The 24881-nt window shown below is 48.6% G+C and overlaps 1 protein-coding gene across 1 annotated transcript; it reads left to right on the forward strand.

Annotated features, from left to right (window-relative positions):
- Window positions 1-21081: 21081 nt before the first annotated feature.
- Window positions 21082-24153, forward strand: nfkbiab (nuclear factor of kappa light polypeptide gene enhancer in B-cells inhibitor, alpha b). The gene is made up of 6 exons (XM_072488991.1): window positions 21082-21477; window positions 22048-22156; window positions 22485-22695; window positions 22968-23056; window positions 23178-23426; window positions 23624-24153. Exons 1-6 carry the CDS (start codon window positions 21227-21229, stop codon window positions 23675-23677), a joined length of 963 nt encoding a protein of 320 aa, XP_072345092.1. The 5' UTR covers window positions 21082-21226; the 3' UTR covers window positions 23678-24153.
- The last annotated feature ends 728 nt before the right edge of the window (window positions 24154-24881 follow it).

Consider the following 24881-nt stretch of genomic DNA (forward strand, 5'->3'; position numbering starts at 1 on the left):
GTGGTGTTAAAAGACACCTTTTATGTGGTTCCTGAACAGTACAGGAATCAGCTCATTTGTTTGTTCCATGACAGTCATGGGCATCAGGGAATTGATCCCACTACAGCCCACCTCAGGCAGCTCTGTTGGTGGCCAAGTTTAAAAGAAGACGTAACGCACTATGTTGAGAATTGCCTTATCTGTGCCCAGAACAATCCGGACAGATACGCCATGAAAGCTCAACTTAGCCACACCCGCCCCGTTAACGGCCCCTGGACTAACCTCCAGATCGATTTTATAGGACCGTTGCCCCCTTGCAGGAATGGTTACAAGTACGCATTAGTCGTCATAGACACTTTTACGAAATGGGTAGAGGCATTCCCATCCAGAACTAACACGGCAAAGACCACCGCAAAGATCTTAACCCACCACATCTTTACGAGATGGGGACTCCCCCGCAGCATTGAATCCGACCAAGGTTCCCATTTTACAGGACGTGTCATGAAGAACGTCCTCACGAAATTTGGCATTACCCAAAAATTCCACATCGCATACCACCCCCAGTCAAGTGGTATCATGGAGCGCATGAATCGGACCCTAAAATCAACCCTCCGAAAAATGGTCCAACAAAACAACATCAGTTGAGATTCAGTCCTCCCTTTTGCGCTGATGTTTTTGAGAAATACTGTCTCAACATCCACAGGTTACACCCCACACACTCTCATGACCGGACGCCCCATGAAAGGCACTGAATTTTTATTAGGATTGGACTTGACCAGCCCCGAAGTGACGGCCCTCACACACGAGAACGGAGTAAAACAACTAGTTGAGAATGTAAAAATGGCTCAGCTAGCAGCCGCAATAAGATTAGGCACACGGAAGAAACAGAGCAAGGCCTGTTTCGACACGACAGTGCATGCGACTGAGTTTGAGGTAGGACAGCAGGTCATTCTCTCAATTTACAACCCCAGCACATTCCTGTCACCGAAGTATTTGGGTCTGTACTCCATTGAGGACAAAGTAAGCCCCTCCGTGTATAAAATTAAGTACCCCAACAAAAAGACTGCGTGGTTCCATATTAACCAGCTTAAGGCATATGGCCCACAGTCCAACCACGCACATCACGTCATGCTCGACGCAGCAGACCACCCCCCGTCCACAGCCAACGTATCCTTACCCTCCCCCAACACGCCCACCACATCCACAGACTCGCCCTCGACTCCACCCCCGACCTCTAGACTCCGCCCCGGAACGCCAACAGACAGCAGCAGCAGCGACAGCGACTGTGACTCAGACAATAGCCACAGCACGCCTCCCTACTATCCCCAGGCAACAGGGCCTACACCCAGCGAATCTGACCACGATTCGAGTGATCCCTTCCTCATCACATTCCTCAACAAACCCCACCAAAGACCACCGCCCTACGATGCCGATTCCGTCCCCACAGAACTAGACACCACCTTTTGGCACCGTGATAATTCATTCAGGCACGTCCGGAACGACGAGATGGACCCCAAATCGCACCATGCAGCCCTATCAGCCCTTATACATTCCAGAGTATGGCATCCGGGAGAAGATGGCAACTTTGAGTCTGACTCCCAAAACGAGAACCCCTTTGCGACCCTGTTCGCAACTGATAACTGAGGTGTCCAGATGATGTTTTAAAAAGGAACCGCTTGGGAGAAACGGTGTCCTTTCTGATAGAACCTGCAGCATGTTGTTTAATGTTGTTTGTTACTGTTAGTGTTAAATGTTGTTTGTAAGATCGGAGATTTTTTCCACAGCCCCACGCCTTATTTGTCTGCAGAAACCTATGAATACTTGCCAGCACGCTCATCGGCAGAAACCGCTGAGAGCTTGCCAGACCCCCGTTCATAACTGCTCTTGTGGTTCGAAGGTAGAACCTTTACGGCAACCCCCCCACGATGACTACATTTCTTGCCCGTTCTTGTCGGTTGCTCTGGCAATGGAGAAACGGCATTGGTCTCCGCTCTGCCTGAGGACCCTCCCTCTGGTCAGCTATGCTCGGGTAGAGCACATACGGCATTGGTCGCCGACCTACCCAGGGATTCCATCCAATTCTTACCCGTACGCACCTCATTTCGGCACTCTTGTTTCAAAGAGTTTTGTTTTGTTTTCGGGCAACCCTTAGGTTGCCATCCCTCTGCTATTTACATCCTCAAACATTTGGATGGTAAATCGCACAGCCTGCGAGACGGCTCGCACTGTTTCAGTATTTTTAAGTGTGTCTTGTCCTCAATATTTGGTTTAAAAAAAAAAATGAGGGAGTCACACATGGTGACAAATTGTAAAGGGAGAATTGGCACGAAAGGACAGACATACTAACGCACGAGATATTAAGCAAGATAGTAACAGATACTATGCTTGATCACACAGAACTCCAGAAGCTACAGGAAAAGAGACAAAACGGAAAGGAAGAGAAGAGAAAGAAGAAGTCAACAATGAAGACGGCATACGTGTTTTTTGTCATAATGTGTACCCGGTTGCGCGCGAACGCGAACCCCCTGACCCCAACCCCCCCCCAGCAGTTAATGATTCACTTCCCCATAGCACCCAGAGCCCAGTAACAGGCAACACCACACCATCATAGATATCATAGATATCATAGAATTTACAGTGCAGAAGGAGGCCATTCGGCCCATCGAGTCTGCACCGGCTCTTGGAAAGAGCACCCTACCCAAGGTCAACATCTCTACCCTATCCCCATAACCCAGTAACCCCACCCAACACTAAGGGCAATTTTGGACACTAAGGGCAATTTATCATGGCCAATCCACCTAACCTGCACATCTTTGGACTGTGGGAGGAAACCGTAGCACCCGGAGGAAACCCACGCACACACGGGGAGGATGTGCAGACTCCGCACAGACAGTGACCCAAGCCGGAATCGAACCTGGGACCCTGGAGCTGTGAAGCAATTGTGCTGTCCACAATGCTACCGTGCTGCCCGAACTTATCATGGTGTGATAAGCTCATAACGCAGTACTCCCTTTCCTACGTAGTCGAATCCCTATTAGTGTTGGCGATACTCTGCAGCATCGTGCAGACTATCCGCATGAGGAAATGGAGAAGGAGAGCCTACCGCGCTCGCACCCCGGTATACAGAATAATATCCCCTGTGTTCAGTTATCCCCAGGACCCCGAACCCCTCGATCTATAATAAAGGACATTTGTTTGCGTTCTTCTGTCAATAAAGAAATGGAAAGATTGTACAACCCTATGTTTGACTGCCAAGCCAGGAAAAACGTAAATGCTGCTATTATTTTGTATTGTTTAGGAAGTTAATATAACTGAATGTTTAGTGAGTGTAGTTTATTGAGGACAGTTAGAGGTACCGTTTTTTAAAATTTTGTAATTCATGTCCCTGTTTTGACATAGCGCCACTTAGAAATTGTTAGTTAAAATTTTTCTTGCATAGTTATGGTCAATGTAGAGGCCATAGAAGAGTGCTCGCCGGGTCAGGCAATGAAGACAACGCAGTTATGTGATCCTTCACGCTTCGCGTTCGGGATCACAAGGAGGGTGTGTAGCCACCTGGGTTGGCCACTTCCAGACTTAAAACGGAGAACCACAAAGGCTGAAGGGAAATTCAGCCAACTCAGGCAAAGACTAGCAAGTGCAGAAATCATGTATATTGAAACCTGCAAAACAACCAGACAGCATTGAAACCAGCAGCCATCTGCATAGTAATGAGCGATTCCAAGGCACAATGGCAACAGTTAAGGCGAATAAAGCCAAGCCAGACTCCTCGGCGCCAGCAGGAGCCAAGACAAAGGAAGGCCAACGGACATTTAGGGACCACCCAACGATCAGGGAACAACTCCGGTATTGGAGAAATCGATCCAAGTGATCGGAATGCAGTCCAATCACTTGTGACCAGGTACGGGGTCCGCCCCAAAGGGCAGGAAGCCCCTGGGGGCTATAAAGTAAAGCCCCCAAGTTCAAATCGTCCTTCTTTGGCAGGGTCACTCAGCAGCTCGAACCAACCCTTGACAGTGACCTGCCTCGCTGCCGCCAACCAAGCAAGTCTCAAGTCAACGTTCGCTACGAGATAGGCGCTCCTAGCTACCAGTCCATACCAGCTTTTGAATCCTGCAGACTCAGGACCTGAACGAAAGGCCATTTGTTCCCCTGACCTGATGGGCCAGTCCGAAGCTAAGTATAGGCCTTTTAATGATAGGAATAGTCTAGAAAGTAGAGTTTATGCATGAGTAGCGATTTACTGTGTATAATAAATGTGCTTTGATTTGAATCTTACTAATTGGTGTGTTGAGTTATTGATCATTACTTGAACTTGAACCTCGTGGCGGTATCATAAAGATACCTGGCGACTCTAGAGTAAAGGTTAAACAAACAGAGCAAATTACGAATTAAGAGCCAGCCCAAAGTTAGCAACACATGGCGGCCTCAGCCCCCAGACCTGGACGGGCAAAGAAGCGCCCCGCATCGGCTGCTCGTGCGCCCCGGATCGCCCGTCCACATTGCCCCCAGCCCAGAATGAAGCCCCCCCCTGCCCTCCGATTGGCCCTCCCCCGACTGTGGTGGCCCCGGACTGAGTCCGCAGCCGCCTCACGAGGTTCCCGTACAGCTGGGACCATGAGAGTCCCATGCCACCGGGAATTCAGCCGGTCGGCAACGGAGCATCGCGGGGTGAGTCTCAGGCATGGCCTGAGGCGGTGGATACTCGGCGCGGCTTACCCCACGAGTACGCCGATTTTCGGGGGGCAGAGTATTAAAAAACCGGCGCCGCTCCCGATTTCGGCGCCAAAACGGATTCGCCGAACGCGATTTCGCCGTCGGGGGCGGAGAATCCAGCCCAGTGTGTCAGATATCTGCACTTCAGTAAGAATGACCTCACTGATATCTTCCGCCTGCTGGAGTTGCAAGTGCAACCTCAGAGTAGGGCAAGGCTGTATTGCTAATAACTGTGAAGGTGTTGGCGGTGTGGAGAAGGGGAGGATGAAGGTACATATGTCTGGCTCTTTCCAGACTCGTGGTGTTGATACTTTGAGACGTCTCATGGTTTGGCATCCACTGCTGCCTAAGGAAAGATAAAGAAAACCAATTGCATTTCATTCTGTCCTGCCAGAGACAAGCAGGCAGATTGTGCCCGCAGTATTGGTAGAATGGTAGTCTTCCCCATGCTGCCGGGTACCATTGAATGAGCTTGCGTCACTTTGCCAGCACAGCATGTCAACTCTGCCCTGTCGTGGGATTCCACTTCCTCAACATCAAGCTGGGATGCAGGTTCAACCAATGCTGGAATTAAGCTTCTGCTGACAGGCACTCTGATGAGCACTGCAGTACTCAGCAAAATGGAGATCAAGATTTGCTGTGGTCTGCTGTTTGCTACACAACTTTACATCATCATGAACTGACAGTCCTTGCCAAGTGAGCAGCTAAGAAGCAGGAGATTGAAGAGGTTGAGGAAGGTAGCAGGCAACCTAAACTACTTCTTCCTTCCCAGGCTGTCGAAGAAGAATTCACCTAAATGTAGTACCGGTAACAGCAACTCCAATTCCCCATTCATCAACCCCAGCCCCACCTCATCTTCCTCTGGCACTGACCATCGCAACATCTGCTCTCCGCAATGCAAAAAAAAACCCCACAAAATAAATTCACAACTGAAATCATGTCATAATGCATACAAAAGTCAACTAATCACCCTTCTGTATTTCCTTAGTGTCTGCATTCCATGCGCCTTTACCTGCACTAGTGCTCCCATGCAGTGCTACCCCAGTGACTGCAGCATTGCTGGTGGAAAGCTGCTGGGTTTCGGAGCCGCAGACTGCAGCTGGTCTAAGCAGATGACCCCCCCCCCCCCCCCCCGCCCCACACACACACACACCCCTCCCCCACCCCGATTCTGGGAGTCAGAGATTGACGAATGCATGGTGCATGGAGGAGGGACACCCTCTTCCCCAGGGTAAGGCAGACTCAAGCCCGCTCTTCTCACCTGGGAGGAGGTGGCAGAGGCTGCCAGTGCTGGCAGCATCGCCAGGAGGACTGGCACGCAATGCAGGAAGAAGATGAATAACCTCCTTCGGGCAGCTCGGGCGAGGAACCACCTCTGTGCCCCTAATCACTCTTCTCCCTCACTCCTCATATCTACCTCCAATCCCTTAGAGGCCATCAACACCCATCCTGCCAGCATCTCCTTCATAACCCACCCTCCACCAAACCCCAACACATTGATGCACAATCAATAACCTCAGAAACGAGATTGGAGACAATTAAAGGCTTTAATACGCTAGATGTTTCCCCCAGCAGTGCAGGTACAGATGGAAGCTGCTGGGGCAGCACGGGCTCTTATTCCCCGCCTTGAAAGGCGGAGCTAACATGCAAGCTTATCCAATGGAACAAGTACATTCTCCACCAATGGTATTCTGGCATTACTAGGTACCGTAATCCTCCTAACACAGACTACCACATTCACCCCCTGTTAAAAAAGAGTCCGGCGGGGGGGGGTGGTTTCGTATTACAATGTGGTAGAAGTTATAGTTATGGAGGTACCTTAATGCCTCCGTACAGCATTTTGCCTCATTACAACTTTTAACTATTTATAACAGTAATGTACATTTCAAAAGGAAGCAATTAGTCGATCGGAGGCCCTGGTCGTCCTCTGCGATCATCGTAGCTTTGGTGGTGATGTCGGTGGTGGTTCGGGCGCCTGCGACTCCGGGAGCGTGGTTTCGGCTTCTGCAAAAGCTTCATCACCCCTAGACGTGGCTGGCGGAATGGCCGACTGGCCTGGGAAGGGGGCAGCTGTGGGGTGCGCCGGTGGGCAGGGCCTAGACGGGGCCGGTGGAAGAACCGATCCACCTGGGAAGGGGGCGGCTTTGGGGTGCGCCGGTGGGAGGGAGGGTGGAGCTGGTGGCGGGGGTGCGTGTGGGGATCCAGCGGGCGCCAGGTCCCGTAGGGAGACCAAAGTCCTGTCGGCCATCGGGGTACGCCACGTAGGCGTACTGAGGGTTAGCGTGGAGGAAATGAACCCTCTCGACCAACGGGTCCGACTTGTGCGCCCGCACGTGTTTTCGGAGCAGGACGGGTCCGGGAGCTGCCAGCCAGGTCGGGAGCAAGGTCCCAGAGGAGGGCTTCCTGGGGAAGACAAGGTGACGTTCGTGAGGTGTTTGGTTGGTCGTGGTACACAGCAGTGATCGGATGGAGTGGAGGACATCCGGGAGGACTTCCTGCCAGCGGGAGACTGGGAGATTCCTGGACCGCAGAGCCAGTAGGACGGTCTTCCAGACTGTTCCGTTCTCCCTCTCTACCTGTCCGTTTCCCCGGGGGTTGTAACTTGTCGTCCTGCTCGAGGCGATGCCCTTGCTGAGCAGGAATTGACTCAGTTCATCGCTCATAAAGGAGGATCCCCTATCACTGTGTATGTAGGAGGGGAAACCGAACAGCGTAAAGATACCTTGGAGGGCTTTTATGACGGTGGTTGCGGTCATGTCGGGGCAGGGGTTGGCGAAAGGGAACCGGGAGTATTCGTCAATCACATTCAGGAAGTACGTGTTGAGGTCGGTGGAGGGGAGGGGGCATTTGAAATCTACACTGAGGCGTTCAGAGACGGGAAGCCTTTATCAGGTGCGCTTTCTCTGGTCGGTAGAAATGCGGTTTGCACTCCACGCAGATTTGGCAGTCCCTGGTGGCTGTCCTGACCTCCTCGATGGAGTAGGGCAGGTTGTGGGTCTTGATGAAGTGGAAAAATCGAGTGACCCCCGGGTGGCAGAGGTCCTCATGGAGGGCTCGGAGGCGGTCCACTTGTGCGTTGGCACATGTGCCGCGGGATAGGGCATCAGGAGGCTCGTTTAGCTTCTCGGTGATGTGTTGGGTGTTCTGGATCACATACAGGTCACCAACACCTGAAGTAGTGCAACACTATTTTATTAAAAGGTTAACTATTTAAACATACTTGAACTGTGGGTAAATACGATACCAGCTTTAACTAAAGACCTTTGCCTTGTCCTAACCAGTTGATGCACTCAGCGCATGGTGAATGTCTGTGTTGCAGGCTGTGAGCTCTGTGCTCCTAGCTAGCTGCTACTTGAATGAGCGGGAACTCTGATGCCCTCTGCCTTTATAGTGCGTGTGCTCTCACTGGTGATTGGCTGCGGTGTTGTGTATGTTGATTGGTCCCACTGTGTGTCCATCAGTGTGTGTCTGCACCATGATATACTGGTGTATATTATGACATCCCCACTTTTATATAAAAAATGTGCCTGCGTGACAGTAAATAGTGTGGGGTGAATGTTCCTGACTACGTGTGTGCGAAATGTTTACAGGACTATGTACATAAAACTAAGCTATTTACATGGGAAGTCCCTGGTGCAGAAAAAAGTGTGTCACACAAATAATGAGCTGAACACTATATACAAACCACTTGAACGATTAAACGGAAGAACAGAACAGACCAGAGAGTCCATTAGTGCACAAAGTTCACAAATTAAGTCTCTGAGGTGGGCGACGAATTCTGGTTGACCGTCAGGGTGGCACACCACTCATCGTCTGGATCGATGCCGTATACCGACAGCGGCTGGTGTCTTTGCTTCAGGGACAGCCTGTTTTTCGTTATGACACCGACTCGAAAAGGCGCCTTTGGGTCCTCAGTGTCACTGCTGTGTGGGAGATCGGAATCGGACTCGGTGACAGTGGGTTGAATTGCCCGAACATTCCTGCGAGGCTGGCTGAAACGATATGAATTGGCAGGCTGAGCTGCTCGACAGCCGGCAGCAGAGCTAACATGCAAGCTTATCCAATGGAACAAGTACATTCTCCACCAATGGTATTCCAGCATTACTAGGTACCGTAATCCTCCTAACACAGACTACCACACACATGTATTGTCCTCTTTCACCAGGACCCTTGCATACACATGCCACCAGCTACAGACCCCCCCATAGAACTCATCTCCCAGCATCGCATTATGTCCTTTGCGGCCCCAAAGATAAGGCGACTCATAATCGGCGTGAGTGCCAGAAGACTGGAGTGGCAATCGTGGGCATTCAGGTCCACACCCCCTCTGAGGAGAGGGCCCTGTAACCTGCAGGGGAGGCCAAGGAGAAGGCAGTGGCTATGATGGAGGTCTGCATGTACCCAAAACGCGAGAGCCCAATGCACCCCTCGCCCACAGACCAGTCCTTCCCAAGGTCTCACCCCATGTCTTTTGTTTTGCTGGATCACCATCAAACAAGGCCAGGCAGTCCGGGGTCGCTGCCCCCCAGCCACATCCCCAGCACACCCTGGAGCACCACGCTGGGGAAGACACCGACATTTCAACACTGCTTCCACCAGCACCATCCACCATCGCAGAGGTTAACACCTCAGTGGGTAATGTTAGTAATCAGGCTCCTGGGTCACCCTCTGGTGAGCACCACATACATGCTGCAGCAGCACATCAGGCGGAGGCAGGGACTCCCCAGGGACCAGACGGTCAGAGGGCTGCCTGATCCCAGTTGTCCAGACAGGTGTCATAGCTGGAAAAAATGATCCCATCACTGGTACGGACGCAGATGCAGAGCCAGAATCTACAGGAGGGGGCATCTGTAACATACCAGTGCCTGCACGTACAGCTGGAGGAGTCCACTCACTTTCAGGCACAGGAGATGCTGCTGACAATGCGTGGTACCCAGGCCAACACTGAAAGGGTTGCGGCTGCGGTAGAAGGCCTGGGGCAAGATGTCAGGGCCATGTGTCAGGATGTCCTAAACTTGGGCACACTGTGCTGTCCATGGCTGAGGCACAGAGCAGGAGAGCCCAGTCACAGGCACACATATCCCAAGCCCAGATGGACATTGCTGCAGCGCTCCAGAGCTTGGCCCATTCACATAGGGTCATGACTGAAAGCATCGAGAGCATTGGCCAGGTGCTAACTGACCTGGGCCAGTCACAGAGGGACATATCACAGACACAGAAGGACATGAACAATGCAATGAGGGACATGACAGAGGTAGTGAGGGACATATCCCACACTGCAGCTAACGATGTCTGATTCACTGGATTTGGGGTTAGCACTCGAGAGGCTGACAAGCTGCTGCCGCATATAAGCATTCCACTCCCACACAGACTCATCCCAGCCAACAAGATGGCAGTCAGGAGAGTGGCATTGCGGTTCACCAACGCCGAGCTGGAGACCCTACCAGACGCAGTGGAGGAGAGGCGAGTCACCCTGGACCCCGGGGTGGGGAGGCGTTTGCCACCCACCGCCGTGCACCGGGACTGGGCGCAGGTGGGAGAGGCTGAGAGCTCCATGGGCAACACCGCCAGGACCGGCCAGCAGTGCCGCAAGAAACTGCAAGGCCTCCTCAGGGCAGCCAGGGCGAGTAGGCAGCACCATGTCTCTGGCACAAACCCCCATCCCACACACCCGTAACCCCATTCTGCACCACCTGCCAGCACCCATACCAGCTGCCATGACCGTGTGCCCTGGCTACAGCCACCCAACACGGTACTGTATGCGTCCAATTGTCTAACACTACGCGTTTTCTGTCTCTCTCCACCACGTCACCCAACCATCGAGAGATGGAGGAAACCGGAGGGGTCCGCCGGACCTGCGGCTCCTCACCACAGCAGAGCAGCGGGCCCTGGACCTGATTGGTGGGCCCGAGGAGCGGGCAGTCACTGAGGCGGAGACCAGCATCGGACGAGCAAGTGAGACCCCGCTGAGGAATGGTTTCCCCATGGCACTTGCAACGTCACCCCTCACCCACCACCACTCCACCCCACAGCCCCCTTCACCACCCCCACAACCCCCCCCCCACCCCCACACTTTCCCCCCCCCCCTCCACCACCCCCATACCCACCAATGCACTGCCCTGTCCACCAGCCCCCGCCACCCCATCGTCCGGTCCAATCATGCAACTTGTCTTGTGTCCTGCAGGATCACCTGGTGATGATGCGGGCCCTTCTGGTGTGCCCCGACCCCTGACCCCAACCACAACCCCAACCCCAGGAGGAGAGCAGCAAAGAGGAGGAGGACACGGACACAAACGGGAGCCCTCGACCCGCAGCGGGAGACACTCCAGAGCACAGCCAGATATGACACTGACTTCCCATCACAGCTGTCTCCAACACCCTCCATCATCCCAGAGACACTCACCTGCATTAGGCATGTTAGTGAAAAAGCTACTGGGGCACTATCTGGTGTGCACCACACACATGCTGTGGTTCAACAGGTAGAGGTAGGTACCCCCCCAGCCGAGGGGGCGGACGGTTGGAGGGTGGCCTGGCCCAGGGACTACCTGACTTACGGACAGGTTTCAAGCTTCAAGAAAGGGCTGTCCCACCTATACTGGAGATGCAGCCGCAGAGCTGGGGCCTACATGAGGGGTTGTTGGTAACCATCAAGCACCTGCAGGTGCAGTTGGAGGAGTCGAAGTGCTTGCAGAAGCAGGAGATGGTGCAGACCATGCGTGCCACCCAGGCCATCACCTCCCCGGTGGGGTGTGTGCTGGAGGCCTTGGGGTCAAAGGTTTTGGCCTTGGGTCAAGATGTCCAAGGCCTGGGCACTCTGTGTGGGCGTGGCAGAGGCCCAGAACAGGACTGCTCTAACGCAGGCAGCCATGCGGCAGGGCCACCTGGGCAGTGCAGCAGTGCTCCTGAGCATGGCCCAGTCCAGCGGGCCATGGCTGAGGGTGTTGGCGGCATTGCCCAGGCGCTGGGCCATCATGGGACAGACCCAAAGGGAGGTGGCGCAGTCACCCAGAGATGGCCCACTCCCTGTGATCCATGGCTGTGTGCATCGAGACATTGGTCGGGGCGCATCTGGTGGGAATCGGGCAGAACGGGGTGGCACAACGCCACCTGGGCCACCGAGCAGCAGCCGGACCCAACAGTGCCCAGTCGCACCAGAAGACAGCCGCCAAAGGGGCCCCAGGTAACAGTGCGGAAATCACAGCAGGCCGCCTCCACTCCTGATGTACCTCCTGGGGATCAACCTAGGTGTGGCATTAGCGCCTGTAAGGCCAGAAAAGTAGACACCAATTAAGTTGGCATGGCTACAGGGCACAGAGAGCGTGAGGGGCTAGGGCATAAATCTGTATATATTTGTTCACATTAAACACATGTGCACAGCGTTACAACCTGCTTCGGTGCTCTGTCAGATGGGTGTGAGGGTGGGCTGGTCTGGGCTGGCCGCAGAGGGTTGGGGTGTGGGGGAGGGGAACAAGGGCTGGCGTTGTGGGGGGGCTTGGCCCAGAGACCGCAGTTCAGCCATGGCTCCCCACTCTGGTGCCCCACCCCCACCCTACTTCCCACTCCCCACCCTCTGCCCCCGCCACCGTGCCTAACTCCGCCACCCCAGGGATTCGATGAGACCGTGGAATTGCCGGCTCTCATGCAGGGGTCACCCTGGTGGGCAGTGGAAAGTGCTGCTGTAGGCAGGAGTCATGCGTTGTCGAACGAGGCGGAGCACCAGAGCTCACCCCAAAGCGGGTTGTCATCATCCTCCAACCCATGGACCAGACCCGCTGTTAATGCCAACTGCACCCCGTGGTGAGGCAGGTAGGTATCACGGAGTGGCTGCAAGTGTGTGTGGGGGGGGGGGGGATTGCGTAGGGTGGGTGCCCATGGGAAGAGGTGATCGGCCAGGGTGCGGTGGGCGGGCAGGATGGGATGTTCATGCCCCTGGCCAAACCCCTAGTTGGTGACAGCTTTGACAAAGGGTCACCTGGACTCGAAACGTTAGCTCTTTTCTCTCCCTACAGATGCTGCCAGACCTGCTGAGATTTTCCAGCATTTTCTCTTTGGGCCAGTGAACCTGGAGTGGATCAGAGCATCCAGTGCTTGCCAGCCCAGACGCACATGTTGTGCGGACTCCCATGCCTGCCCGGGGCCCAATGTACCGCCCATCCTTGCCCTCGCCCTCATCCTCCTTGTCGGACGAGGACTGGCATTCATCACCGCCTCCAGCACGTCGTCCCTCTGCTGCGCAATGCTATAGAGGTTGCAGCAGGCCGCCACGATGCGGGTGACCCTCGCAGCAACATACTGGAGGGCCCCTCCAGAACGGTCCAGGAACCTGAACTACATTTTCAGGATGTCGAAGCACCGCTCGATCACACTCCTGGTCGCGGTATGAACGGCGTTGTAGCGGGTCTTCAGAATATTCTGTGGCCTCCGGATAGACGTCATCAGCCATGACCACAGTGGATAACCCCTGTCGCCCAGGATCCAGCCCCTCAGCCGGGGGAGTCACCGTGAAAAGGTCAGGAACCGTCGAGTGTGCCAGGATGAAGTCAGGGGGCTGCCGCGCGGTCGGGAATGTAAGCGCGGGCGTTCCTGGAGGCCACGTCCAGGGAGCCTGCAAGGGCCCGTGCCTCCCTGAGACCCAGGGTGTCCTTTTCTAACAGTCGCTGGCGGATTTGTGAAGATAGCATACCTGCCACGAAAGCGTCCCGGACTAAGAGTTCCATGTGTTCGCTCGCCGAAACTTGCGGGCAGCTGCCGCTTCTTCCCAACACCAGGAGTGCACGGTAGAATTCCTCCAGCAATTCCCCAGGGGTGTGTCGCTTTGTTGCAAGCAGGTGCCGGGCGTAGACCTGGTTTACCGGGCGAATATAGTGTCCTTTTAACAGCTCTATTGCTGCATCGAAATCTTCCGCTTCCTCGATGGGGGTGTAAATCTCTGGGCTCACCCTTGAGTGCAGGACATGCAGTTTCTTTTCTCCCGTGGGTGCGTTTTCGGCCGTCCCGAGATACCCTTTACAGCACGCCAGCCAGTGCTTAAAGATTGCTGCTGAGTTCGCCGCATGGGGGTTAAGTTGCAGACACTCTGGCTTGATTCGGAGCTCCATCCTTTCTTCTTAAAAAAATAGCTTATTAAATCGATGCACAATCAATGACCACTAAAGCGAGGTTGTAGTCCAACTGAAGGCTTTAATAAGCTAGATGTTTCCCCCAGCAGCTCAGGTACAGAATGAAGGTTGCTGGGGTGGCACGGGTTCTTATACCCCGCCTAGCAGGATGGAGCTATCATACATTCTAACCAATAGAAAGCATACAGTTTCCACCAATGGTGCTTTAGCCTATCAGGTACCGCAATACCTATAATACCACAAGGGCAGCACGGTGGCACAGTGGTTAGCATTTCTGCCTATGGCGCTGAGGACCCGGGTTCGAATCCCGGCCCTGGGTCACTGTCCTTGTGGAGTTTGCACATTCTCTCCGTGTCTGCATGGGTTTCACCCCCACAACCCAAAAGATGTGCAGGCTAGGTGGATTGGCCACGCTAAATTGCCCCTTAATTGGAAAAAAAAAAGTAATTGGGTACTCTAAAAAAAAATTTTAAATACCTATAATACCACAAAGCAAACAGCAGAAAATCCAACTTTTGAAGTGAACTGTGGTCAGCGCATACTGGCAAGTTGCTTAATTATTGAAATAAGGTCCAAAGTCCAATTGCAGGCCAGCTTCAGGACTCCTGTTTGGGATATATCTTGTCTGTGTAGCACCAATTCTGAACTTAAAACCAGACAAATATCTGTAGCATTACAAGTACACCAGGCACTGGAAATTGATCTGTTTCCTATATTTGTTTTTATAAATTTAGAGTACCCAATTCAATTTTTTTCCAATTAAGAGGCAATGTAGTGTGGCCAATCCACCTATCCTGCAAATCTTTGGATTGTGAGACTCACGCAGACACAGGGAGAATGTGCAAACTCCACATGGACAGTGACCCGGAGCCGAGATCGAACCCGGGTCCTCAGCGCTATGAGGCAGCAGCGCTAACCACTGCGCCACCATGCCGCCCTGTGTGTTTTCTACATTACTTCAAAAGTACTTCATTTTCAACAGTGCTATGCGATATCCTGAGGTCATGAAAGGTTCGATGAAAATATCACATCATCAATTTTATGGAAATATAGGTACAATTTCCAAAGTTCAGCATACTCAGGACCGAGATCGTGTCGGATTTTGGATTTTCCCAGATTTTAAATGACGCACCTATACAGTGCCTGAAACTAATAAAGATGCTGGAACTAAAGCGGACTCTGATACTAATACACACCTTGAAACTAATACAGATTCTGAAACTGACACAGATCAGCACACCATTTCAAAAATATCCAGTTTCCAGGCCTGGATTCTTGGGTATTGCACTTGTAGGTTTTTCCAGCAACATTTTCTGATGTGAACAGTTTGACGATTTCGAAAAGCAAACCACATTTCATACAAACTGAAACTTGCATCTTTAACCCTCTCCCATTGTGAATCAATGTAGTTCAGATCCAACAATTGTGCCAAATAATGGTCAACTGGAGAGCCTGTACGGTGGCCCCAATGGTCTCCTGCCAATTTGATAGATTAAAAATCATTATCTATACTTTTTGTACAGTCCCGTTTTCTTTAATCTTCTCCCCGTTTTGTATCATCTAGAAATTTCACCCGTTTGCATTGGGTTTTTGCATCTAAGACATTAATATGCATTGAGGGCAGCACGGTAGCATAGTGGATAGCACAATTGCTTCGCAGCTCCAGGGTCCCAGGCTCGATTCCTGGCTTGGGTCACTGTCTGTGCGGAGTCTGCACGTCCTCCCCGTGTGTGCGTGGGTTTCCTCCGGGTGCTCCGGTTTCCTCCCACAGTCCAAAGATGTGCAGGTTAGGTGGATTGGCCATGCTAAATTGTCCTTAGTGTCCAAAATTGCCCTTAGTGTTGGGTGTGGTTACTGGGTTAAGGGGTTATGGGGATAGGGTGGAGGTGTGGGCTTCGGTAGGGTGCTCTTTCCAAGAGCCGGTGCAGACTCGATGGGCCGAATGGCCTCCTTCTGCACTGTAAATTCTATGAAACTCTATGAGAAAGAGTACTGAAAGTTGGGACTCTCCATTCGATACACTCCCCACCCTGAAATCATTCCCCAAAGTACCTTTGACTATTTCTTCATCCACGCCAAGAGTTTACCCTGAATTCCCACTCCTTTTTGCTTCAGTTGCAGCTTTTCATAAGGATCTTTTAGAGACTTTTTTTTGCAAACTTAATCTCAAATGGTATGTGCCACTGAACTTGACATTTGGAAAGGCACAATGCTTGTACATGAATAACAATCATTTATTTTAGGTTCCAGAGGACAACCAGTTCTGATGGATTTTTACCCCAGAAAGAAATTAGGACCTTCAGAAGAGGGAACAAAAGAACTGGCAAGAAAAATGATAAAAGATGTAAGAGAAACTAATGGTGCAAGAAATAGTGTTGTTCTAAGAGAGGGTACTCTCTGGAGTTGATGCCATTCTTGGTCTTGGGCAATCTGTTTTCCTGATTATTTTCATAAAGCCTGCTGCAGCCCAGTCCAAATCATGGCCTATTCGGTGATCATTTCAATCCTGGTGCTGCAAACTGGAAGCAGAATTGTAGCAAGCTTTGTCAGTGTTTCCCCTCCCAGAAATGGAATGTCCCACACGACTAAAGTAATCCCAGTCTGCTGCCTGGGGCTAACATTGCAACATGCACAGTATTGTTATTTCCAAAAACGTTCAATGACTTTATGTACTATAGCATGTTCCTGTTTCTCTTCACATGAGGGGGCTGGGTTTCCACTGTAGGCACAATTGGGAGATTGCTTCCAAAATACTTTTGACATTGTGTTGGTTAGGTTATAGATCAAGTTTCTCATTAAATTAATTTGCATAGCAGCAAAACTACAATTCCATTAACCCAGCAGATAATAGATGTAATTGTTTTTTTCCATTAAAAACTATTTATGGGTGTAGGTTTAATAATAGAGCTGGCAATGGATATATCACTAAAAATTAACACTTTTAATAAATGTCCCGCCCTCCACTTGTGGGTAACGTAATTAAAAACCATTTAAAAATGACTTAGTAAACAATGTGCAACCATTTAATAGTTGTTGTGCATTAATCAGTTTCTTAGTTTATATGACATGAAAAACCTTTTAAAATGTGCCTATTGGTCTCGGTGAATTGAAGAAAAGGAGCACAATTTGAAACAGTTTCTCCAACCAGGGCATTTGCTCAGATTCCCATTCTCTTCCTGTAAATAACGGTACACTGAGGAAGAGTTTTGTCTGTTTTCATACCTAGTGATTCCTGGGACAGGTCACTATTCTGTTACCAGGGTGCCACTCCACATTAAGTGTAGCTGACCAAGAGTCTCTCCCACTCTTACCATCAGCCATTGGCACGTTTGGAAGGATGTAGCACACTGTTTGACCGTGTTATGAATGCATCTTCCTTGGCCATCAAGTCCTGGGATGGTGCTCAAACCCACAACTTCTGGCTCAGAGGTAGAGACATTACCCACAAGACCGTCTAGAGCAATTGTTGGAATCCCACAATTTTCCATAGAATCCCTACAGTGCAGGAGGAGGCCATTAGGCCCATTAAGTCTGCACCGACCTTCTGAAAGAGCACCCCACCCAGATCCACTCCCCGCCCCATCCCTGCGACCTCACCTAACCTGCACATCTTTGGACTGTGAAAGGAAACAGGAGCACCAGGAGGAAACCCACGCACACACGGGGAGAAAGTGCCAACTCCACACAGACAGTCATCCAAAGCTGGAATTGAACCAGGATCCCTAGTGCTGTGAGGCAGCAGTGCTAACCATTCTGCCACCCTGTGACCAGGGACATGGCCAGTTTCATAGGAGGTGCCTGATCCAGGCAAATTGAATCTTAAACCAATGGAAAAGATCACAGAATACATTAACACTTTTGTACGTAATTCACATAAGTTTAAAAGTCCCCAATTATTTGCGTGGTTTGCTTGATTTCATCTGCAGAAAGCTGATTTAACGAGCTTAACCATGTGGTAACGTACGCCATTATGTTGTTGTGAAAGGTGGGAATTATGAAAACAGTTCTGACATGAGGACATTTACATTCAAGCAGTTAAAACATTTAGTGCCTGGTTGGCTCACAACCTAACCATTAATGGCAGGATTATGGAAATGGGAGATGCACAAGAGGTCAGAGTTAGTGGAATGTTGAGTTCTTGTAGAGTTTTACACTTGGAGGAGATCACAGAAGTATGTAAGGGTGAGACCATGAAGGGATTTGAATGCAAGGGTGAGAATTTGATGATTGAGATATTGGTGGACTGGGAAACTAGGTAGGTCAGCAAGCAGAAGTGTGGTGAGTAAAGAGGTCTTATGCCAGGTTGGGGTATGAGTGACATAAATCTGGACCAGCTCAGGTTTATGGGGGATGGAAGGTGGGAGGACAACCAGGAGAGGATTGGAATACTTGAGTCGGGAGCCATCAAAAGCATGAATTAAGGTTGCAGCAGCAGATTGGGCTGAGCTGGGGGGTGGGGCTATTGGGAAAAAAATTGGGAATATTACAACTTATCCAGGGCCAGATGTTGGATAAACTGTCTGACAATGCAGAGACATTGAAAGAGTGGAGCAAGAAGCAGAGCGGAGTATTGTCAGCATATTTATGGAACCTGACATCACATCTTCCAATTATGTTGCAGAAGATTAATAGATGGAAAATTGGAGGAGACCTAAAACGTCTTTCGGCATAGAGGTCCAGGGGTCAGGAAAGAAACCAGTGCAACAGATTTGCTGACTGCAGCTGGATCAGTAAGAGTGGAGCATAGCAATGGCAGCCCCATGGGGTCAGCTGGACAGTGACAACCATGTCAAAAGCAACAGACTGGTTGAGAAAGATTTTTTTAATATAAATTTAAAGTACCCAATTCTTTTTTTGCCAATCAAGGGGCAATTTAGCATGGCCAATCCATCTAGCATGCACATCTTTCGGTTGTGGGAGTGAGACCCACGCAGACATGGGGAGAATGTGCAAACTGCTGCCTCACAGCTCCAGGGACCCGGGTTCAATTCCGGCCCTGGGTGACTGTCTTTGCGGAGTCTGCATGTTCTTCCCGTGTCTGCGTGGGATTCCTCCGGGTGCTTCGTTTTCCTTCCACAGCCCAAAGATGTGCAGGTTAGGTGGATTGGCCATGATAAATTGCCCCTTAGCGTCCAAATGGTTAGGTGGGGGTACTGGGTTACAGGGATAGAGTGGTGACGTGGGCTTAAGTAGGGTGCTCTTTCCAAGAGCCGGTGCCAACTTGGTGGGCTGAATGACCTCTTTCTGCTCTGTAAATTCTATGATTCTATGACCACACGGACAGTGACCCGGGGCCAAGATTGAAGTAGGTCCTCATCGCCGTGAGGCAGCAGTGCTAACTGCTACGCCACTGTGCCGCCTGACAGGTTGAGAAAGACGAAGAGGGTTGGTGTGCCAAAGCCGTGACTACATAGAATGTAACTTCTGACCTTGATAAAGACAGGCAGAAACCCGATTAGAAGGGTTCAAATATGGAGTTGCAAAAAAGGTGGGCACGATTTGGGAGGTGACAATATGTTCAAGATTTTGGAGAGGAATTACAGATCACCAAGTATAACAAAATGAAGTTGTTTAAATATTTTAAAGAAAACTTTCTTTAACATTCACAAATTCACAACTGTTCAAGAACTTTGTTTTGTACTCCCATTTGCATGTACTTTTGAATATAAACTGCAAATTTCATAATATGGGTGGTCTTCCTCCCATGGGAGATGCATTTGAATTTGACTGCAAATTTTCTGTTACTGCACCAGCAAGAGTCGGCCATGGCCGCCAATTGTAAGTTCATGCATAGTATTGCCCCTGAGGATTGAGAGTATTTTTTATCTCTTTCACTATGGATAAATTCCTTCTGATTTTGATACGTTTGCTAAAATTATTTTCCAATACTAGTATTAAGATGACATGGTGGCTCAGTGGTTAGCACTACTGCTTCACAGCACCAGGGATCTGGGTTCAATTCCAGCCTTGCGTGACTGTCTACATGGAGTTTGCACTTTCGCCCTGTGTCTGTGTGGGTTTCCTCCGGGTGCTCCGGTTTCCTCCCACAGACCAAAGATGTGCAAGTTAGGTGGATTGGCCATGATAAACTGCGTCTTAGTGTCCAAAGATGCGCAGGTTAGGTGAGTTACGGGGATAAGAGGGGATAAGAGGGGAGGGGGTGTGGGCCTAGTTAAGGTTCTCTTTCAGAGGGTTGGCGTAGACTTGATGGGCCAAATGGCCTCTTCTGCATTGTAGGGATTCTATGGTTCTATATAATCATCAAATAAAATTAAATCAAAATTCTGGATCAGCAAAATATTGCAATCATTGGTGTGGCCTAAATTGTTTAAAATATATGACACTGGAGGTTTTAATGACCAAAACGCTGGAGCTTGCTTTTCGAAGAGTAATGAAAAATTATTTTAATCCATCCTATGTGATTTCAGAGAATGTGCATCTTTCGCAATCAAGGTATGCAATTGCAAGACGATAATGAATTGGTTCTGTGCTCTTTAGTTTTAATGTATTCCCCTCCTCGCCCTAGAAGTCATTAATTAGAAAATCAAAGGTCATCTTGTTTCAAAACCACCTTCGCTTTAAATTCCCCCCTCCCATGCAGACTTTCCAGGTTGCTGGGTTGGAAATGATGAATAGGATGCATAACCTTGAATGCCAAATACCACAACCCCTGCCAACTTTTTTTTCTGGACCGTCTGTTCCCATGCACACAGCACACTAACGAATGGGGCTTTCTTTAATTGTTCACATAGCTTCAGAAATTTCCACCCACTGCTCCAAATGTCACCACAATTTTTTAAAAAACAGAAAGGCTCCAGTAAATGCAACCCCTCCAAAATAATATGAATGAATTGGGTAGGGTGCTCTTTCCAAGAGCCGGTGCAGACTCGATGGGCCGAATGTCCTCCTTCTGCACTGTAAATTCTATGATGATAATGCGGAATAGTATAATGTGCAAAACATTTTGGAAGTTAACAGTAATGAGAATTGGGTTTTTTGGGGATTCAATTAAAGTATAGGCAGGGCCTCCCTTCTGGGATGTCCTGTGCATTTCTGAACTGTGTAACTTGAAGGGATTTTCCCCTCTTTACCCATTCGGTACATCTTGTTCTTTTTCTAATTGAACACATTAGCTGCGCTGGAATTTCCCAGCCAAAAAAGCACAGAGACATTTCGTGACTGGAGAAGGGGGCGGGATCTGGGCGGAGACAAGGAAACCCCGCCCAAATTGCATTTTATATAAGCCCCTGCCTTGCAGAGTAACCTCTACAGACCTGAGACGTGGCAGAGGTGTTTGAGTTGCTGGAGGAGAATTTGGCACTGCCTTTTCAATCGTTGCCTTAAAACAAAAAGGGTGTTTTTTTGTTGTTGTTGGCTTCTCTTTCACTGAGGAAACTTTTTGTGCAGAAGTTATGGCCGATCCCATGTTGTTTAAGTTGGATGAGCAGAGCCGGTGCGGTGGGAAGCTGGATTACCCTTGCGGCTCGATGCTGCCCGGAGTCGGCAAGCAGGCGCCGCTGTGCGAGGAACGTTGTGACAGCGGCATCGGCTCCATGAGTGAGAAAGACGAGGACGTGCTGCGGGAAATCCAGGAGTTGAGCCTGGCTGACAAGCCGGAGGCAGCCCTTTGTTGGAAAGACTTCGTCTCGGAGGATGGAGATACGTAAGTAATTTGGAGACTTTTTTTTAAAAATAGAATAAGATGAGTTTTTTAAAATTAAATAAAACGTAAAAACATAAAATAATCCCTAAAATCGCGCATTGGAGAACATGCAATGTGAAGTTAGTTGGCTAAATGAACGAATTCCTCTTTTAAAAAAAAATAGCGACGAATGTTTCCAAAACTCTCGAAAAATCAACTACAGATAAAATGCACGGCGCAGAATCGTGCAATAATCAATATTTAGTGATGGCGTTTTGTTGCATTTTTTTTCTTTGCAAATGGTTAAAATAAAAATGTGAAATAAATGAATGTGTTTGAGGATTGAAAAAAAAAAACATGGTGCAGAGGCACGGGGCGGTGCAGTTCCTGTTTGACATTGGTTGGAAAGTCCCTGGCTGGCAGCCAACTAGTGGCTGTCTGATAAATATTTAACAGTGGAAAGTACCCAAAAAACCCGAGCTTGCGCAATCCTGGAGAGTTCCAGCGTTGGTGGTTTGAGCTGCTGTGCAGAATTCCCCTGATCTGGCAAGTTTTTTTTCCTCATATGGCATTCCCCCTTTTTCTTTCCAGATTTCTACATTTGGCGATTATCCATACAGCCAGCGATATTGTGTTGGAGATCCTCAAAAATACCCGTGTTGGAGACCAGTACCTTTCCCAGCAGAATAACCTGAAACAGGTAAATATTTGCATCTGATTATCACAACTGGTTTTATGGTGTCTTGTACTAAATTTAACTGGGTTTATATGCACAGCACTGGCATTGTTGTTTTAAAATTTAAAAATTGGAGAGGGTGCTGGGTTGATTATCACATGAATGTATTCTTGCCTGAAGCAGCTTAAATGGGGCGGTTCCTGTTTGGACTGGAAAGTCCCCAGCATATTAATAAATGCAATAACTGGCTGCTGAAGCATAAATAACTGCTGGACAATTTTACTTAGTGTGGTGTGTTTCCATGGTTTGATTTACAGTATTCTCACCGGCATTCTTGTGTTGTTTTATTTAGACTCCCATGCATCTGGCAGTGATCACACAGCAGCCTGAGGTGCTAAAAGCTTTGCTATGGGCTGGAGGAGATCTACGACTCGGGGACATTAATGGGAACTCTCCTCTGCACATTGCTTGTGAGATGAATTTGGACTCCTGCGTGATGATTATCCGTGATTTCTGCACCAGGCACGATATCCAAAACCTTATGGACAGCAAGAACTACAATGGTACAGTTCTCCACTGTATTATCAGTTCAAATAGGAATTATATTTTTCAGAATGATTTCTACATTTTTCAATTTTAATTGGTATAGAATGTAATGTTGACTTTTCTTTAAAAAACAATATTTGTAGCTATCCTAGATTGATTCTTGTTTTTGACAAGAAGCATGCAACGTAAAGCTTTACTACAATGACTAGAAATGTAATGGGCTTTCATTATTTGATGATTAATATTGGTTATTTGCACATATTTAAGACTTTTCCACTTTACATTTTAGGTCTGACATGTTTGCAGTTGGCAGTCAAGAGCAGACTTCATCAGATGGTGAAATACTTAACTCTGCTTGGAGCTGACATTAATGCTCAGGTATATTAAGTGTTTACTTTCTAATTAATAATTAATGCAATTGCTGGCACATAGCAGTGACTTTCTGGTTTTTTTTCTCTTGCACAATGATTACTAACTGTGAACTGTGTTTTCTCCACAGGAATCATCAAGTGGTCGGACAGCACTCCATCTTGCAGTGGAAGAGCAGGATCCTGAAATGGTGTCACTGTTGGTGCAGAGTGGAGCAGACCCCAATGTGCGGATGTACAATGACTGCACACCGTATCACCTAACTTTGGGAAGAGATAATTCCAGAATACAGACACAACTCCTCAGTGTGACAGATCCATCCCTATGCATAATTCGGGAAGAAGAACAGATGTGGGAATCTGAATCACCTGACTGGGATGTAAGTGCTGAAAATAAACTTATTTAACTGCTGAAGTACCAAAACACATAGTAATTTTTGTAGGGTGCACCACCTAAGTAAACATACTGTGTAGAATAAAATCATTGCCTACTTAGATATTTAGTATAATATTCGTTAATGGCACAAAGCTATTTGCCATTGGAATTGTTGCTAATGTGTAATTCATTATTTCCTAGGTACCTTTCTCTTATGATGACTGTGCAATTGGAGGACACCGACTCAGATGTTGAAGCTACTCTGTGCATTGCTACTCTGAAATTTCTGTTCGCCAATTCATCTGCAAAGAACGAGAGATTCATATTGGAATGCGGTTACCCAATCACTTAATTTGATGAAAACAAAACCCTCAAAGTGACGTACACTAAGATTTCAAAGTCACAGTTGGGTGCCCATGTCTGACAGTTTAAATAATTTTAATGTAATTAATGAGCCATCCATGAGCAGAGAATGCAGTGTTCCAAGCCTAGATGTAAATGAGAACTGTGTAAAGTGATCATTTACATGCACTGTTTTAAATTACTGTAACTGGTAACAGAAGACTGAACTGTGTAAATTTTTCTACTGAGTTTGTGCATATTTTAATGTGTAAAAATTGTAAATGTGTAAAATACTGTAGTTATTGTACATACTTTTCTATCAATGACATCCAAGAATTTGATACATCCTTCATATTTATTTTTGCCAAATAAAGATTTTGAAAATTTAATTATCATTTTTCTTAGCTTCCTACACTTTCTTTGAAACTGCACTCTAGACATGAAGTTCCTCATCTCCATTGTTTTCAGAACTACATTATAGCTAAGTATTCTTGTGAAAATTAAAAAATTTGCTTACTGGATTAAACAAACAGCATTGTACTTGGGATAAATAGAAACTTGGGATAAGTCTGACTCGTAGCCATGCAGAGGATCTCTATTAAATGGAAAATGAAAATAAACTTTTCAAAGAATTGGCATATATAATTTTAATTTGTACTGAGCAGTTCTATTTCATATGGTCTTGTATCAAAAATATTGCTCACCATTTGTAGTAAAAGTGCTGTACGCATCTTCCATTATTTAGACTCTGGGAAGAAATCTCTTGCAGATAATGGAATATGGATTTTATACCCAGCAAAGTCTTAACCCTGGTTGCTATTGCAACACAGCGGATTGGATCCCAAATTTGTGCTCCAGTTTTCCACATGGTGCAATCTTTATTAATAATGCTTGTGGAGTGCAGCTTAAATTGGGTATTTAAGAGCTGGAGATGGGTAATAATTGCCCCTTTCCAATTATGAAAGTGGAAATGACATTGCAGCAGACGGGCTTTATCACAAAATATTTAATCTTTGTACATGGGTGGATATAGAACGTAGATTGAAGTACAGTAACCAGATTAGTTAATATTGGGGGTAATAAGAGGGTACGATTTTCCCATATAAGAAAACTACAA

The sequence above is a fragment of the Scyliorhinus torazame genome, chromosome 2 (genome assembly GCF_047496885.1).
Source record: "Scyliorhinus torazame isolate Kashiwa2021f chromosome 2, sScyTor2.1, whole genome shotgun sequence".
NCBI classification, from domain to species: Eukaryota; Metazoa; Chordata; class Chondrichthyes; order Carcharhiniformes; family Scyliorhinidae; genus Scyliorhinus; species Scyliorhinus torazame.